General features: G+C 46.6%; 1 protein-coding gene across 1 annotated transcript in view; it reads right to left on the reverse strand.

Annotated features, from left to right (window-relative positions):
- Window positions 1-765: 765 nt before the first annotated feature.
- castor2 (cytosolic arginine sensor for mTORC1 subunit 2) overlaps window positions 766-18607 on the reverse strand; it is a 19094-nt gene continuing 1252 nt past the window's right edge. Inside the window, exons 2-9 of the mRNA XM_080484112.1 lie at window positions 13990-14060; window positions 11054-11247; window positions 8740-8872; window positions 7896-8019; window positions 7188-7298; window positions 5964-6046; window positions 4076-4170; window positions 766-3105 (exon numbers count right to left, since the gene is read on the reverse strand). Coding sequence (XP_080340238.1) covers window positions 3043-3105; window positions 4076-4170; window positions 5964-6046; window positions 7188-7298; window positions 7896-8019; window positions 8740-8872; window positions 11054-11247; window positions 13990-14060 — 874 coding nt within the window. The 3' untranslated portion in view covers window positions 766-3042. The remainder of the gene's footprint in view (window positions 3106-4075; window positions 4171-5963; window positions 6047-7187; window positions 7299-7895; window positions 8020-8739; window positions 8873-11053; window positions 11248-13989; window positions 14061-18607) is intronic.

The following is an 18607-nucleotide window of genomic DNA, read 5'->3' on the forward strand; positions in this document are numbered from 1 at the left end:
CCGAACTTGGGAACCCCTGCTGTAGATAGAAAGTGCAGGAAAAAAAAAAAAAATTGTCCACCAATTAAAAATTCCCCAGTGAGTGAGGGTAGGTTCACCTGGACAGGTGTTCCACCACTAATTGATGCAATGTGGAGTAAATATGGTGCACAACACTGACGAACACAGCAGGGGGTCATCGACTTTTACATTTCTTACCTTCAAACAGTCATATGTTTACAATATATAGATTTTTGCCGTGACACATACAAAAACAGTAAATAAGAAAGAAACTAAAAGGCGTCTCATGCTGCAGCAGCACCTCCTGACCTTAGTAGGCTAACGGTTTAAGGTCGGCTCCTGGTGTTTTATAATTAGTGCTGCTTAAATGATCACAGTAACTTTGATCAGTCGACATAACATCTCTCACACATCCTCAAACGAGAAGCTTACGAAATGTTTGCCACTAAATTTTAATTATTGAGATTCAACAAAATTTCCATTTATTTTTCTTTGTTGTAATTAAAAGTTAATTTTAATTCATTCAGTTGTAATTCCACTTTAAACCTGAAGGTGGTGCAGTGGGCCATAGTAATGTTTTTCAGTTCAGTGAGGAAAGAGGCAGAGTAACAAAAAGAGAATCATTACGTTAGGTTTGATAGTAAAATTAGATTAATTTGTTAATCTGGAGGTTAATGTTCAGAGTTTATTGATTAAATGACTCATCAGAGTGAAAACGCTTCCCGTTGGGCAGTGAAGGTGGGGAAAAAGACCAAAACACAAAAGCTCCAAAAACATGGCTGGTTTATTTTTCATTTTGTCCACACAAGAAGCTCCAAATGGAAATGAATTGGACTCGGAAGAAAAGTCGGCTTTCTCACATTTGTAACACTGATAAATATTGACTTTCTGCTGATGGGGTGAGATCTGAGGAGTGGAACGGAAAGTTTCAGTCGGGAGAAGAAGACGCCCTCTCTGTTTTCACATCAGTACAGCAGGTCTGTGGGGGGGGGGACCTGCATTAAAGTGCAGACTGGGGCAGGAGAGGGGCAACTTCCAGACCTTAAAGTACCCCGGGGGGGCTTGGGGGGGTATCCCCTCCCTCGCCATAGCTTATGTTTAGCACTCTTGCACTCAGTAATGTAATCGGATTGCAGCAGGTTTCTGCAGCTGAGTGTTCAGGAGTGGCAGCGGCGGGTTCACACTGCGAGCAGCGGAGAGTCGTCGGCGAAGAGAAACACTGTTGGACTGAAACCGCGCAAGACTTGTCGGAAGTGAAGGATTCAGTGTATTTTAATGCTATCGCTAGAAATGCACGGATACCAGTGGTGGGTATTGAGTCGCACGTCGGCAACGACAGCGAGCACGAGTGAAGTCGGCGGTTTGAAGATTCTTTATCAAGGCAAACGTAAGACGGACTGTGAATCATGACGAAACATAAAGAGGAGGAGGAAGATCATTGGTACACCAGCAGCTTCATCAGCAGCCGTTCGCGCGCCGTTGCTCAGTAGTTTGACCGCTCAGTGGCTCCAGCAGCGCCGAGCCGTGCTACATGCTACATGCTAAAGAGGTTCAGACACACACCGGCGATGCTACATGCCAAACATTAAAGTGACGGATACTCTCATTACCAGCAGCTCGGTCTACACTCTACGGTAGCATAGCGCAGAGTGTAGCGAGACGCGATGCTAATGAAGCCTGCGAGGCTGGTGGAGGTGACGTAGCCTCGACACGGAGGCTTGGTGGAGGTCGTTCATGGCAACACATGACCTTCGCATTTTAGTTACGTATGGACTATGAATTAGGCTTTGTGCCATTTAATAAGTACTCATATTAGTATCGGTACGCAGCTAAAGGTACTTGTACTTTAAAGAGTGGTGTCTGTGCATCTCTGGTAGGAAACATGGTGGAGAAGCGATGAAGCCTCACAGCAGAAAGGCTCCACGTGTTCAGACAGCGAAGACGCTCAGCTTCCACAAAAACTCAGATTAACAATTCTATTGTTTTCAAATTCTTGCACTACTTTCCAAAACATATTTTTTAATTTATTTATTTTTTCATCAAACCAGTAGATTTGGCCATAAAATGTTTCACCTTGATTAATTCTAGGTGGAGTAAAAACACAGGGTTGGTTTTGTTTTTTTTAACCATTTGTGACTCTGCATCATCAAAGTGTTTGTTAAATTAGATAAATTAATCAATTAGGCCGTGAAGCGCAAAAACTAAAGCATGAACGCTGCATTAAAGCAGTTTGAAGCAGGAGGAGACTCTTTGACGAAGCTGCTCGCAGTGTGAAAGCAAACAAACACGTCAAAGCACCCAAAAGACAAACTAATTCACTTCATGTCATCAACAAACATCAGATTTTAACGGCCGGATCGTCAAACAACAAGAAAGAAAGAAAGAAAGAAAGAAAGAAAGAAAGAAAGAAAGAAAGAAAGTGAGGAGTTTCCAGACAAAAGGCCTCAAACATGTTGGCACCGAGGAAAATGACCTGTGGAGAGAAACAACTGGAGAGGCTCATAAATATATATAGATAATATAGAACATTTTGTTTACATTCGTCATCCTTCCACAAAGGGGATCATGTAACTTGGGGCCCATTCGCACGGCAACCATTTCTAGTGAAAACGTTTTTTAGCGTTCGGTTCACGTCGTCGGAGCTCAGAATGCCGGGCGTTCGGGAAAACGGTGGCGGCGCCTCTCCCCGTCTATGGCGAGAACGCTGCTCCTGGTCGTAGTAACAAGTTGCTCTGCACAGGTTCAGTAGCACAAGATGGTGCGTTTTCACTGGAAACGTCGTCGTGTGAACCGGGCCTGATACAGTGTGGTGCTGGTGAAGGCCGGGGAGCGGGAAGAAGCAGCGTCGGAGGAAAACTAGTCAGTTTGGACGTCTAATGCAAAAGAACAGCCACAGGGGGCAGTAGAGAGCCGCAAGTAGGGCATCAGAGAGCCTCCAGTGGGGGCAGTAAAGTGACCCCCCCACCCCACCCCACCCTGAACCAGCTCCTGGCACTTCTTGAAATGTTTGAACCGAATGTGTCTGATGTTGGTGGTCGTCCTTCACTGTGCTGCGCTCTCTGTCCGCAGAGCTCCGATCACGCTCTGGATGTTCTCCTCAGGAACCTGTGCAGGACACACACACATTTAAAAAGCCCGCCATGGGGACAACGTGTTCCACCTGTGACGAGGAACTGGTGGAAACCCTTTTTACTGATTCAAGTATAAAATAAAACTCCCTCCTTTCACTGTAAAACAGAGTCAAAGTGTACACTTCAATAAAAACCCAATAGAAACCTGGTTAAATGTCGCAGCTGCTGAGCTTCTGTGCTCATTGGTTCCTCAAAATCAACTTCAAGTTGAACGTTTTCAACTGATAACACTAAGTCACGCCCCTTTCAAATCTCACTAAGACACGCCCCTTCTGTAATACCATGAAGACACGCCCCTTTTAAACACCTCCGAGACATACCACTCCGTTATTTCTATGAAGACACGCCGCTTCCTGTAATACCATGAAGACACGCCCCTTTTAAATACCAAGACACGCCCCTTCCTGTAATACCACAAGCCACGCCCCTTCTTTAATACCACAAGCCACGCCCCCTTCATTAATAACATCGAGACACCGATCTTTAATTTCATGAAGACACGCCTCCTCCTTTACCAACACTAGTAACCTCCATTTTCCTTTGTATCGTCACATCACAGGTTTTGGTGTTTTTAAAAGGACTAGAATGAGACCGGGGCGGTCCACACCAGAACGCCGGTTAATGTCAACAAGTTTTTGGCCGATCCTCCACACGAGGCGGCGTTTTAGAAGCGCCAAAATGTTTTTGTTTTTTTTTAACACGGGTCCTAGAGTTTAAATTCTCCCACCCCGGTGCGTACAGTTTACACCCCGAGGTGTCGTAATCGCCCCCAATTTTCTTTGAGAACCCCGGGGAGAAAAAACATGGTTTTGGCTCGTGTGGATGTGGCCTTAGTTTGGTTTGTTTTTTCATCTCCATTGTCCAAAGAAATAAACAAAGACTTTTATTTGGGTCAAAGTTCACCTGCAGGGTTGAACTGTAAAGTTTCTCTGCAGGATTCTTACCAGAGCGTGGTCGAACTTGAAGGTACTAATGTAGTAGGCGGGAATGTCAGCCGTGGCCAGAGGTTCGGATATCTGAGCCACGATGCCACACTCATCTGCAAACACAAACACAATACTCTCAGTAATCTGATTACTTTACAGGCCGAGTCATCACGGACGTACACCAATTCAACACTTTCTCTTTGTTGTTTTTTAAATGAATAATTATGTTAATCACTGTAGTATTTCCATCCCCTCAGAACGGTGTGTTAAGAAGTAACAGTTTTTTAATTTACTTTTTCTGGAGATGAAGACGATTATTTTAGTGGAGTTTTTACCTCCAAACCATTTCTGAGAGGAGCCGAGTGACACGCACTCATTTCCAGGTCTCAAATTAGGCCTCTTGTCTTTTGAATTGTGAAGATTCACCGAGACAGTTTCAGACGGTCACTTTCTTTAGGGAGTGAAGTTTATATATTATTTTTTATTCATTATATAGGGGTTCAGGGTTTCTTGCTGATTAGACAGAATTGTTGCTCCTGGTCGCCCAGTCGTTGGAAGTAACTTGTAGTTCTGCACATGCTCAGTAGAGACAATCATAACAGTGTTTCTTCTGTGGTGTCATGACTCCCGAGTCCATTTTCTCCTGGACTTGGTACTTTTATTTTGATAGTCACCGTAATAACAATCCAACATGGTTGTCTGTCCACTAGACTATCCGTGTTCTCCCGTTGTTAATGTTTAGAACCCGTTCTTCTCTGCTGTGTGTGGTTTCATTACAAAAACAACCAACAGCACCAGCTAGTGGACCAACATGAAAACTACATCGTTTTCAACGTTCTGGGGGGTTTCCATGTAAACAGACATCGTTGTCAAAACGTTGTAAAGGCAAAGCTTTTTCTGAGATGAAAGGTTGCTATGGAAACGGGGTTATATTGGTCAGGTTGGTCTGAAGGATCTGAGCTCCTGCCGCCTTCATAATAACGAGGACAAAGCCTGTTTCTCCCTCCGTCTTTTCTTTGGCGCTCCTCTGCTCATGGTGGCGCCGGCGCCGCGGCGTCTCCTGGCCTCCCAGCTCAGGTGTCGTCATCATCTCATCTGATTTAACATTTTTTTAATCGGAGCACTACTTTTTATACAAACTTTTTATAGTTGACAGTCACTGTGATAACAATCCGACTCGGTAGTTTTATTTTGACAGTCACCGTAATAACAATCCAAACTTGGTTGTCTGTCCACTAGAATATCCGTGTTCTCGCTGTGTTAATGTTTAGAGCCGATTGTTCTTTTCTGCTTGTGTGTGTGTGGTTTCATTATACACTGAACAAATATATAAACTCAACACTTTAGTTTTTGCTCCTATTTTTTCCCGAGCTGAACTCAAAGATGTCAAACATTTTCTATAAACACTAAAGACCTACTTCTCTCAAGTATTGTTGATAAATCTGTCTAAATGTGTCAGTGAGCTCTTCTCCTTTGCTGAGATAATCCCTCCCACCTCACAGGTGTGACATATCAAGGTGCTGATTAGTCAGCATGATTATTGCACAGGTGTGCCTCAGGGTTTCCACAATAAAAGGGAGCAAAAACAAAAGTGTTGCGTTTATATTTTTGTTCAGTATAAAAATACCCAACAGCACCAACTAGTGGGCCAACATGAAAACTACAATAATTTTCAAAACCTGTAAACATGAAACTTCTCGTAAAAAGGACCTTTGAAAGGTTGTGACGTCAACGGGGCCTGAATGAGACCAGTTTTAACAGGATAGAGACAAAAGCTTTCACACACTCCGGAGGAACAATCATCAATAATGGATCATTTATAAAGTCGTAGGTTAGAAATCCTCCTGAAAGTCGGTTTGTACGTGAGAAAAGTGCCTGAAACAACTGAATTTTGAAGGAAACTCACCAAATCCTAGAGGCTGCCCGCCGATTCGAACCATTTTCCAAAGCTCGCCGGACGCACTGGTGAAGAGGACGTTGTTTGGAAACCTGGAGGAGAAAAAAACATCAAGAAACCAGCAAATAAGTACTTATTTCTTATCATAAAAAGAAGAACAGAGACCGGAACTATCTAGCATGACGTTTTTAATGGTTATTTATAGTTTACAAATTCCTCTTTTTTATTTTTTTGTGCATTTGAAACTTTCCACAGCCATAGAGATACACTGGTCTGAAGCACAGAGAGCAGCAGCAGCAGCCTCGTCTTCACTCCAGATAAATCTAGAAAAGCTGTGAACACCTAAATCTGTGCCACTTTCATTTTATACAGGAAAATCTCATTTACTGTGTACACACATGAAGCAGGAGCTAAATTACGCGCAGCATTCTGCTCCATTCTGTGAAATTGCATCTTAAATAAAACCAGACGACTTTCACTTGGAAAAAAACACCAGGTTTGTAAATGTATATATGCAAAAAGCAATACTACAAATTATTCATAATATTTAGAGTCATATATTGAATTCAATGACATGACTTTAAATTCAATTAAATATCGAATAATTGTCTTGGAGTCACTTACTTTCTAATATACTGATATCTTAAACGGTTTCATACACAAAGAAAAGCACCATGAGCCATTTAGATTTAAATAAACGTCAGGCTCCAGACGCTCCGAGTGAGAATAAAGAAAGATTTTTATGGAAGCTTGAAGACAGAAGAGGGATATTTATGAATGGAGCTGCGGGTTTCTTTACTCTGTGAGACTGTGTGTGTGTGTGTGTGTGTGTGTGTGTGTGTGTGTGTGTGTGTGTGTGTGTGTGTGTGTGTGTGTGTGTGTGTGTGTGTGTGTTCAGCTCGACAGATGACCGTGACTTCAGGACATCGTGTTCGTCCTCCCGTCGTCGGCCGTCGCTTAGCAACAAAGAGCCTTTATAAATCTGTTCCCCTCACATAAAGCTGACCCCCCCCCCCCCCCAACACACACACACACACACACACACACACACACACACACACACACACACACACACACACACACACACACACACACACACACACACACACACACACACACACACACACACACACACACACACACACACACACACACACACACACACACACACACACACACACACACACACACACACACACACACACACACACACACACACACCACCAGCCCCACCTGCGGGTCATCTGCTCGTCCATGACCAGAGAGATGTAACCCTCAATCAGGGAAAAGGAGAAGAAACGGATGTGGTTCGAGTCTTTGCCACTCGCCCCGGATTCTTTGGACCTAGAAGGAAAAGAAGGAAAAGAAGGAGGAGAAGGAGAAGAAGGAGGAGAAGAAGGAGGAGGAGAAGGAAAAGAAGGAGAAGAAGGAGAAGGAGGAGAAGGAGGAGAAGGAGAAGGAAAAGAAGGAGAAGGAAAAGAAGGAGAAGGAGGAGAAGAAATTTAAGTTCACTCGTCATCCGGCCACACAACTTGACCGTTCAAACCAAAATATGAGTGTTTAGGAATACTGATGACTTCAGTGCTTTTCACAGCTACAAACTCTCGGGCCTCGTTTCCGCGACTCGTTTCAAGTGAAAACGAAAAACTGTTGTAGCGCTGCTCCGTGTCACTGGAAACACAACTCTCTGGAAACGACCCCCGAGGTGGAACTTTGCAGCCACGCTCAGACTCTCACAACACAACTTTGTGAAAACGGTCTGACGTCAGTTTCAGAGTGCGCCATGTAAAGGCTGAAGTTTTCCGGTGTAATCGGGGCCTAAGCGGGACGCCGCCGGCGTCCTGCTGTGTGGAGCTGTTGCAGTGCGACTATAAAGCTCTGCGTGCCGTCCACTGGCGCTCGGTGACGAGGACAGAAGTGGAGTGCGAGCTGAGGACTCACCCTCCAGAGTAAAACATGACGTCCATGAGCAGCGTGGCGACAGACGGCAGCGTGTCGGGGTCCAGGCTCGTCACACAGAACATGTTGCTGGGACTCGACAGAGGGTGGATGATCGGACGGGGCACTGGCGGAGAGGAAACGTCACACGTACATTACCGTAGTTCACAGAATAGAAGTCGTACAATAGTTTTCTTTGTTTTATTCCCAACGGGAACAGTTTCTCACGTTGAACTGTTCCTGTTTTCTAGTTTTACTTTACAAACAAAGTGCAGGGAGGAGGACGGGCCGTGACACTGCTGTCAAAACGATTTATTAATATATCATTTATCTAATATTGTTTTCTTTAATTTGGATATATATATATATTTTTTGTAAACATGAACATAAATAATCACTGGGGTATAGAAGGACTGATCGTTGAGGTGGAGTAAATGAGCTTAGGCTTCGTCCTTTTAGGATATGTTGGGGAATTATTTATTTATTTATTTATTCATTTACTCATTTTTGGGGGCTTTGCTCTGATTTATTCATTTATTTATTTTGTTGTTTAGTTGTTGCTGTTGGAGTTTTGAATAATGTCATTGTGCCCAAATGTCCCAAATAAACTTTTCAATTGAATTGAATTCAATCAAAAGCTGCTGTGGAGGTTGTGTGCTGCCCTTCCACTGCCTGAGTAGAAAAGCAGGATGGAGGTGTGAAAGCTGTCGTGTCTGCTGGTGCGCTGGTGCGCTGGTGCGCTGGTGCGCTGGTGCGCTGGTGCGCTGGTGCGCTGGTGCGCTGGTGCGCTGGTGCGCTGGTGCGCTGGTGCGCTGGTGCGCTGGTGCGCTGGTGCGCTGGCGCCTACCGAGTTTTGGCTTGACGAAACCGTTGGTGACTCCCAGATCGTGAGCGGCCACCGTCTCTCCGTTGACGACCCGCAGCAGCGTGAATTCGGAAGACAGCGTGTGCATGACCATCGGCAGGTCTCGTTCTCGAACCTGCGGACGACGAGGAGAACACGAGGGAAAGACAACGGCGGGAACAATCAGAGAAAAGTTTCAACCCTAACCCCAACACGAACCCAAACCCCAACACGAACCCAAACCCTTACCCTAACCCAACCCTAACCCCAACACTAACTCTAACTCCAACACTAACCCTAACCCCAACCCTTACCCTAACCCAACCCTAACCCCAACACTAACCCTAACCCCAACCAAACCCCAACCCTTACCCTAACCCAACCCTAACCCCAACACTAACCCCAACCCTTACCCTAACCCCAACCCGTTCACCTTTGTCATACAAACGGAAACCCAAAACACTGCGGGAGTCTTTCCGGTGAAAGGTCTGTCTGTTGACATCATGAGGTCCGTTCAAGACCACTTCCTGTCAGAGCCGACATCTTAAAACAACTTTTCAAAAATAAATGAACGTTGTTCTTCACTTTATCAGCGATACAGCAAAAGCCGGAGTGGTAATCTGGAACGGGCAGCTGCTGAGCTTCATGTCAGTGGTGAAAACAGAAGATGAGGTGGAGGCAGTTGAAGGACAGACGCCGATAAAGGAGGACGTCACCTTCAGATCTCCATTTAGCACAAGGGCACGTTGACACGCCGAGGCCACGAGGAGGACGGCTGCTCTTCCCAGATTGAAGAAAAAATAACTATGAAAGGGTCGTTTTATCCAGATTTTCACTTCTTCTCGTTGGTCCAAAAACGTTGAACCGTATTTAGCGCTTATTGCTTTTCCTCCATTTGAATATTGGATCATATGAGCTGCACTCAGAATCTGCTGTGTCTCTGTGCGCTGGACTGGCTGAAAAAAGCGGAAAAGTAAAAACGATGCGTTGTTGTGTAAACCGGGCCGAAGCTGGAGAATCTGCAGTCTGATAGAAACAGAAAGCCAGAGGTGACGGAAGGTACCGTACTCCTCTGTGCAGTTGTTGCTGGTGTGATTCCGGAGACTTTGGGCTTCAGCGGCCGGCTGGACGACGGTCGGGGCACTAAGTGTTTCAGAATGCGTCTGAAGCACCAGCGACGGGGATTAGGAGAAGGAGCAGCCCGTGTTGAGACAGGAAACAGTATGATACCTGGAATTCCAGCAAGAGGCTGAGCTGCTGATCCTCTTTACGTAACAGATTATCAACATGGTTGGTTTGACCCTTTTCTTTCATTTTCATAAACATGCGAGAGCTGGTCAGCAGAACTTGTTTCACCAATAAAGAAATCCTCCCAGGGGCCAGAGAGGCTTCAGCACGAGGGAGGATTTGTTCCTAGAGCAACAGGAAGTGTGTGTGTGTGTGTGTGTGTGTTGGGGGGGTTCAGCATCCTGGGGTATTGCTTTCACTGCTCGGGCGCTGCGGGTGTGTAGTTTTAATTTAAGTTTTAAGTTTTGATTGAGGTTCAGGTTACAAATAACAATTTAAGTACCAATGACAATATTACAAATGAATTACTAATTAACACGTTTATTTTGCTACAAACATGGAAAAACAAACAAACAAACAACCCAATGTTTATAAAAGCCACAAATGCTTAAAGTGCCTCAGAGCATCTTCCTCCTCTAACATCCAGATTATAGAGCATCTTCCTCCTCTAACACCCAGATTATTGAGCATCTTCCTCCTCTAACACCCAGATTATAGAGGGTCTTCCCCTCTAACATCCAGATTATAGAGCATCTTCCTCCTCTAACATCCCAATTATAGAGCATCTTCCTCCACCAACATCCCGATTATAGAGCATCTTCCTCATCTAACATCCCGATTACAGAGCATCTTCCTCCGCTAACACCCTGATTATGGAGCATCTTCCTCCGCTAACACCCTGATTATGGAGCATCTTCCTCATCTAACATCCCGATTACAGAGCATCTTCCTCCGCTAACACCCTGATTATAGAGCATCTTCCTCATCTAACATCCCGATTATAGAGCATCTTCCTCATCCAACACCCCGATTATAGAGCATCTTCCTCATCTAACACCCCGATTATAGAGCATCGTCCTCATCGAACACCCCGATTATAGAGCATCTTCCTCATCTAACATCCAGATTATAGAGCATCTCCCCCCTCTAACATCCAGATTATAGAGCATCTCCCCCCTCTAACATCCAGATTATAGAGCACAATAGATCAATGAACCAGATTATTTGAGGGTGATGAAGTGAGCCTCACCAGGATGAAGTCGGTCTGATACGTGGACAGCATGAACACGGAGATGTTGTGGTCGGCCAGCGGTGCGATGACGGACTTGGCGATCTTGGTGACTCCGATGGGCTGCGAGTTGGAGGCGCTGCCGCCGCCCGACACGACATTAAGAGCCAACCATGTGGCGTCGGCGACGCTGATGTACTCTGACTGGGGAAGTTCTGCAGGAGGGGCACATGGGGGGGGGGGGGGACATGAATTTAATTGCCAGTTAGTTTTATGTACAGCTTCGTGCTCGACCCGCTCCGCATCAGCACGCTCACTCTCTCAAGCACAGTGGTCAAGCCAGCAGCACGTCTGTTAAAGGGCCACGCACGCAATGGTTTCTAACAGTATGAGTGGCAGTGCCATCAAAGTTTTCGGTGCATCCCTAATATGTGTGTGTGTGTGTGTGTGTGTGTGTGTGTGTGTGTGTGTGTGTGTGTGTGTGTGTGTGTGTGTGTGTGTGTGTGTGTGTGTGTGTGTGTGTGTGTATACAGTTTTCACCCTTGTTCCGTCTGTAGAGTCCAGCTGTTAGTAATACTGACGTGTCGCTTTTCCTCATTTCCTTATTTGGGATTAACTTAGTTTTCACGTTTCAAGTCAAAACGCACCGTCCTCGTTTTCGTTACAGAAAAGATTCACATTTACGCGGCGACGTTTCGAAAAAATATGTCCGTTTCTATCGAAATGGCAGAAAATGGTGAAGTTAGCATGTTTGGCCACAAGTTGGTGCTGTTGGCACAAATGCAGCAACAATACGCTCTAGGGCTGGGCGATATGGCTTTTTACAAAAATATGTTGATATTCTTAGGCCATATCACGATACAGGATTTATATCTCTCTTCATTTTTTAGCGGAGGATTTTTAAACGGTGATATAACGTCGTTGTGCCGCCGCCTTCTGTGGCGGCGCTGCTGCGGCAGATTTTGCACAACACCGTTTGTTCAAAAGTCTTCGTTCTTGAATCCAAACTACCGCCACATGGTGGATCCCTGCTCGTTTGGGAGAATTAACTCCATCTCTGTTCCGCTACCCGCTAGCACTCTGCTAAGCGACGGTGTATGACGTAGCTCTTGTGAGAGTACAGGATGTCTGTAGGTGCACCTGTTTTGTCTCTGGGTGCCCGCCGGGTGCAATCGGTAATTTAGCACCTGCGCCTAAAAGCTACAGTGTAAAACTTGAATATTCACGATATAGTAATTTTCTATATCCTGCAGTAAACAAGCCGTGATACATCGATTATATTGGATATTCTGCTGAGTCCTAATCTGCTCTGAACATTAACAATAGGAGCACACGGACATTCAATACAGTCGTGGTCGACGCCGTCGCAGCACTTCCTCCGTCTACACGGAGACCAAGCGTTTTCGAAAAGTTCCACCTTGGGAGCAGTTTTCAAAAAGTTGTCGTGGAAACAGAGTCCTAAGACAGAACAAGAGCTTTGTGTTTCGCTGTAAACAAGCATTAATTCTGACCTTCTATTGGAAATGGGGAAATAAATTAAAAAGGTAATTGTGGAGGATGTTCCCACCTCAGTTTGCAGAAAGAAAACAGTCTTGTTCTGGTGAGTAATGAGAATTGGTAGTGATACTTCCTCATCCATCACAGGTCGCAGTACCTGGTTTTTGCCTCGTTTCAGACACTTCATCAGATGTAACACTTAGGGATGTCCCGATCCGATCGGTAGATATCGGATCGGGAATCGGCAAATCCAGCCGATCACTCCTCAGTTGTACCCTCAGTTTACAACAACTAAAGAAAAAGCTTTAAAATAAAGGACCAGTCCCCGCAGGGGAGTGATATGGTGAAACAAGAACCCAGAAGGTTCCTCTAGTTTGAAGGGAGACTGAGATATTCTGAATAAGTTTTTGAGAGTACTATGTTCAGAGTACTTTTGTCAAACAGGTTTTTACCACTTTGAAGTAGAATGAAGTGTATATAATTCACATTGAAATGTAAATGTTTAGTGACATTCAGGTCAAACCTCTCATACTGCTTTAAGGTAAACTGGAATTTAATACACAAAGAAGTTACATTGGAGCCTCAGAGTATTTATGTTTAAGTCGTTCTGAGAAGAATTCTGATTCAATAAGTGAGTTTTACAATAATTTCTAGCTAAACAAAGCTTCTGCCAATAGTGCTTTTAGCTTCAGACATCTTAGTTGCTCCAAAAATACACTGTTGAGTATCTTTGCAATAGTAATGTGAGTATCGGATCGGGAAAGTATCGGTATCGGCCGATACTCAATTCTGAAAAATCGGATCAGTATCGGGGGCAAAAAGTGTGATCAGGACGTCCCTGGTAAGACTTTAAAAAGAGAAACTAGTGGAATACGTCCAGGATGGAGCCTCCAGCTCGTCCCTTCAGGTCTGAATCAGTCCTCAAAGCAGAAACTCTTTCCCACTTTACTTTTTGTTGAAGCCGATGAAACTCGGCCATGAAGCTTCTACGGAGCCTCAGGCTGCAGATTAACGTACCAGACACATGAACTGTGTGTTTAAACGGTGTAAACAACTGGAATTGTGTCATCATGTGGAGCAGTGTGCAGCAGGTTCGGGTGGAAACGGCCAGTGAGGCTGCAGGTGAACACAAACGAGTCAGTTCAGTGGAGCGACGCTCTGGGAGGCCGCCGGCAGGACGCCGGCAGGACGCCGGCAGGACGCCGGCAGGACGCCGGCAGGACGCCGGCAGGACGCCGGCAGGACGCCGGCAGGACGCCGGCAGGACGTGCAGCCGTTACGCAATAGTCAGTGGGCCGGGAGTCTCCCGGGTTACCGAGGAGGGTCACACTGGGAGACAGCGTAATGACACAAAAACACAGCCGGCTCACATCTACATGAAACAGCAGAGTGCTCCGGGGCCGCCGCCGCTTACACAACACGCTCTATGGTTACCGCGGCGACTCCAGAGACGAGCCCACCTTTGAAGCCCTCCTCATCCACGATGATGGTGTAGTCCTCTGGAGTCTCCGTCAGGCTGAAGAACTTACACCTGAAGGGGAAGGGAGGGAGGAAGCTCACTCTTAATCTGACATCAGAACACATGTTAGGACACACACACACACACACACACACACACACACACACACACACACACACACACACACACACACACACACACACACACACACACACACACACACACACACACACACACACACACACACACACACACACACACACACACACACACACACACACACACACACACACACACTCTTAAATTCAAAATATAATTATTGTAATGAACACAAACTGCTGTGAGAGGGAATAAGCAGCTGAATTAACTCTCATCGGACCGTCTCTTATTACCTGTGTGTGTGTGTGTGTGTGTGTGTGTGTGTGTGTTGGGGTAAACATCAGAACAGCACCTCAGTGATAATCACATCCCGCTGAAAGCTGCACTTCATATTTGTCTGGAAGGTGTGAAGAAGCAGAGGGACGAGAACAAAACGCTCTGGGGGTGAAGAGCAGCCTTTTCTCTTCACCACAATAATCAGCCAGAGTGACTGGCTGCTCTCCAGAACACTGACCGCCACGTCTCCATCAGTCTGACGTGAACTGAATCAAACCTGCACCCATTCCACCACTCCGTCTACAACACCACCTTTTACCACCATCTTCCACCACGTTTCAAGTCAAAATGCAGCTTTTTTTTCCTTTTCGTTTCTGAAGAGTTTTACATTTCCACGGCGACATTTCATGTCGGGTCACAAGTTGGTGCCGGTGTTTGCTTTAGTAATGAAACCACACACACACACACACACGCAGCAGAGAACAACGGGCTCTAAACAGTAACACCGGGAGAACACGGACATTCTAGTTAGATTGTTATTACGAGGACTGTCAAAATAAAAGTACCAAGTCCCAGGAGAATATGGACTGGGAGTCATGACACCACGGAGAAAGCTTTGTTCTGATTGTCTCTACTGAGTGACGACGACTACTACTACTACTAATACTACTACTACAACCATGGTGACCAAGACTAGTTGCAGACAAGCTTCAGGGTCTAGTTTGACAGGTTGCTGACTCGTTTCCAACAGGTTACAGACTAGTTAAAGACTAGTTTAGCAGGTTACAGACTAGTGTTTGAAAGTTATAGACTAGTTTCAGAGACTAGTTTAACAGGTTGCAGACTAGTTTCCGTCAGGTTACCGACTAGTTTTTCGACAGGTTAGACTTGTTTGACAGGTTACAGACTAGTGTCCGACAGATTATTCTAGTTTTCGAAAGTTACAGACTAGTTTTCGACAGGCTACAGACTAGTTTCAGGAACTAGTTTTCGACAGGGTACAGACTAGGTTTTCGTGGTCGTTTTCACTCCATGAGCAGAAGAACAAAAAGGGGCATTGCTTTTAAACAGTATTTGCACAGGAACTGAAATCCGTCTGCGTCGCGGCACTTTAACTCCACCGGTGACCTTCATTCTTCATCCTGCTTCAAGAGTAAATACAAGTGAGAATTCCTTCAACTCTCCCGGTGTTTTTGGCCTCAGAACCCGTTTTCTTTTCTCAGCATCAATGAAGTAAACAACTCAATCTGACGTTTGTTCATCTCAGGCCCGTTTTGTTTCACTGAGGTAAACAACTTGAAATGGTACTTTGTACCTTATATCTGTATTTCCCTGAGTACTATGACTAACTCTGCGGTTTGATTGTAAAGGACGACATATGTTCACCTCAGCTGGCTTCGACTGCGAGCGCCGTTATGCAACGGCCACACGCTGCGTTTGAATTGTGTTTCTTTAAAAGCGCTGCTTGAAGCAGGGTTGAACTTTTCCACCGCTGTTCGTCTTCCAGCTCGAGGCGGGCTGAGAGGTTTTATTAATCTTCTCCGTCTTGTGTCTCTCTGGATAAACAACACGAGGTCAGGACCCGGGACGCGGCTGCAGCACGTATGCCGAGAGCCGGAGGGTTTTTCATTCAGGCCCAGACGCCGAGGCGCTGCAGTGACGAACAGCGCTGCTACCATTAGTCGACTAGTCACGATCGTGTCGACTATTAAAATCCTCGACAACTAATTTAATCGTCGACGTGTTGTTTTTTTTAATCTTTGTTTTTCTCTCAAAACTGCTGCGGGACACAGGTAATCGGATTCAGCCGTGACGTCACCGGACGTTCTACCCGACGGGCGACCCGGCGGCAACGCAGCTCAGAAGTGTGGGAGCATTTTAAGAAAAACACAAGAGAAAAGTGTGCAACGCACCATCTGCAAAACACAACTTGCCTTCCACGGCAGCACAACTGCGCTGCACGAGCACCTGAACAGGAACGTTGAGGCTCGTGACGACGACCAAGAGGGACCGTCGTCTCGCTAAGCTAACTGGCTAGTTAGCGGCTAATATTAGCGTAAACAAAGCGCTTCCTTACTACTTACTCATAAAGCTGTAAACGTTAACAGTCGTGAGCACAAAAAGCACTTTTGTTCTATTTGAGTCAGTGAGACCAAAACTTTAATAACTCCTCAGTCCAGGCGCCTCCCTCATCGTTGCTGTTTGATGCTAAAGGCAAATTAATAAAAGAAAAAAAACCTAAAAAATAAACCTGAAGTATTTATTTTTGTGTTGTTTAGGTTGTTTGTGCCGTTTCCTTATTTTACTGAGCAGTTTGCACTTTATGTTTCACAGTTAAACAAGATGCTACAAGCACATATAGGAGCAGCTTCATGCTGCGGCGATAAGCTGCATGTTTCACATTCATTCTACGTACGATCCGATTCGTCGACTCATCGAAACAATAATCGGTGATTAGTCGACTATCAAAATAACCGTTTGTGGCAGCCCCAGTGACGATCACCACGCAGAACTAGAACGGGCTGAGGAAGAAAACCACATCTTAGAGTCAAAGCCGATGGAGAAGAACCCGACTCAGCCGACATATGAGCAGGAGACGTTCATGCACAAAGACACCAAACAAGCAGAACAGGGTCAGTGTTCCAGACGGGTTCCCGACGAGTTTCAGGCCCCGCCCACACGACGCCGCCGTTTCATGTCGCCGGCGTTTTTGTCTGCTCGCCCACACGGAGCCTGGAAACCGTTTTTCTGACGGATTCCAGAGGGAGAAAATTGAAAACGTCGACACGGCTTTGAGGTGTCATCAGCTGAAAACGATGATGTCATGGCTGCACCTCTCGACCTCTGACCCCGCCCCCCTCGCCGTGACGTCATTAAACAACAACAACATGGCGGACGACCTGCAGGAGAAGCTGCTGATGCTCGTCGCTCTAATAAGGACACCTGATGGATTTCTCCGTTTCTCCGCCTTTCCATGCTCCATGTCTTCTTCTCCATTTCTGGGTATTTCTGTGGTAGCCCTACATCGCCACCTATCAGCCTGGCATACGCACTACATCATGGTGGGTAGTCTTCATGGCGTCACATGGACACAGATGTTTCCCGTGTGAAAGGGAAACTTTCTAAGAACGATGTGGAGAAACGATGGTTTGTGATGGTGTGGAAGGAGACGAGTGCCTCGTTTCCATGGAGGGACTGGATCGGTATGGCAAAGCAGGCCCAGAGCCCAATCTGGTGCGCGTTTCCTCCGCAGAAAGTCCAGTTCAAATGTAGGCGGGGTTGAGAGCTCCGCAGATATGGGTCATTGTAACGGTGATCTCAGCCGGGGCGGCAGACCTGGACCTTCTGAATCCTCTGTTGTTGTTTACCTGCTCCCCCTGGCACTGCTTGGTTAGTTAACCATTGTGTGCAGCCACAGAGCTGCGGCTGCAACTTTGATGTTGGTTCGGAGAAAGCGACCGGCGGCCGGCGGCGGTGACGTCGCCCCGGCGAGGTGCACCGGAGCGCACAGCGGCAGCACAAAGCCAGTCGGCGGTCCGCAACCGCCGCGTTAGGGGCCGAGAAAGCGGACGCGATGCGAGGACCTACACCGGAACTCTGAGCAGCTCCGGAGTCCCGGCACTCCGGTGCACCACGTGTGGAGCAGGTCCGAGTCCGATCGTCGGCCTGCATCACGTCGTGTCTCGAGCCGCCGGCCGGCGCACCGTAACTCTGTCTGCACACACCGGCAGGTTTCGAAACTCCGTCATCGGTGGAACCGGAGCCCCGGAGCCGGCCAGTGTGTGTGGACACGCGGCGGCCCGCGCACCGGCGACACCACGCGGCGAGCGGATTCGGTAGTGCAGCGGAGCTGCTCCGAGCTAGCCGACGGACGTCCGCGCCTGCCTCCTAGCTCCGATCCCAGTTGGGTTACGGCCCGGTCCCGGAGTCCCGGTCTCTGCTCCGCGGCTGCTCTTTCGGGACCAACGTGAAAGTTGCGCCGCAAAAAAAAAAAAGTGTGTAAAGTTGAATGTTAACAGAGGATTCATACAGCCGACATACCGTCATATTGAGGGCGTGTAGTAAATCACTGACCAATCAGCACACGGCTCCTTTAAAACCGGACCCGTTCAATCGTCCCGAGTACCCAAACCAAAGGGCGACGAAAAAGCGTCAACCTTTGGAGCGGTTATTTCGGTACCATCAACAATTCTTGCCGTGGAAACCCGAACCGTACCGGACCGTACCATCCCTGCACCTTTAGT

This window comes from Lipophrys pholis, assembly GCF_963383615.2.
Source record: "Lipophrys pholis genome assembly, chromosome: 16".
NCBI classification, from domain to species: domain Eukaryota; kingdom Metazoa; phylum Chordata; class Actinopteri; order Blenniiformes; family Blenniidae; genus Lipophrys; species Lipophrys pholis.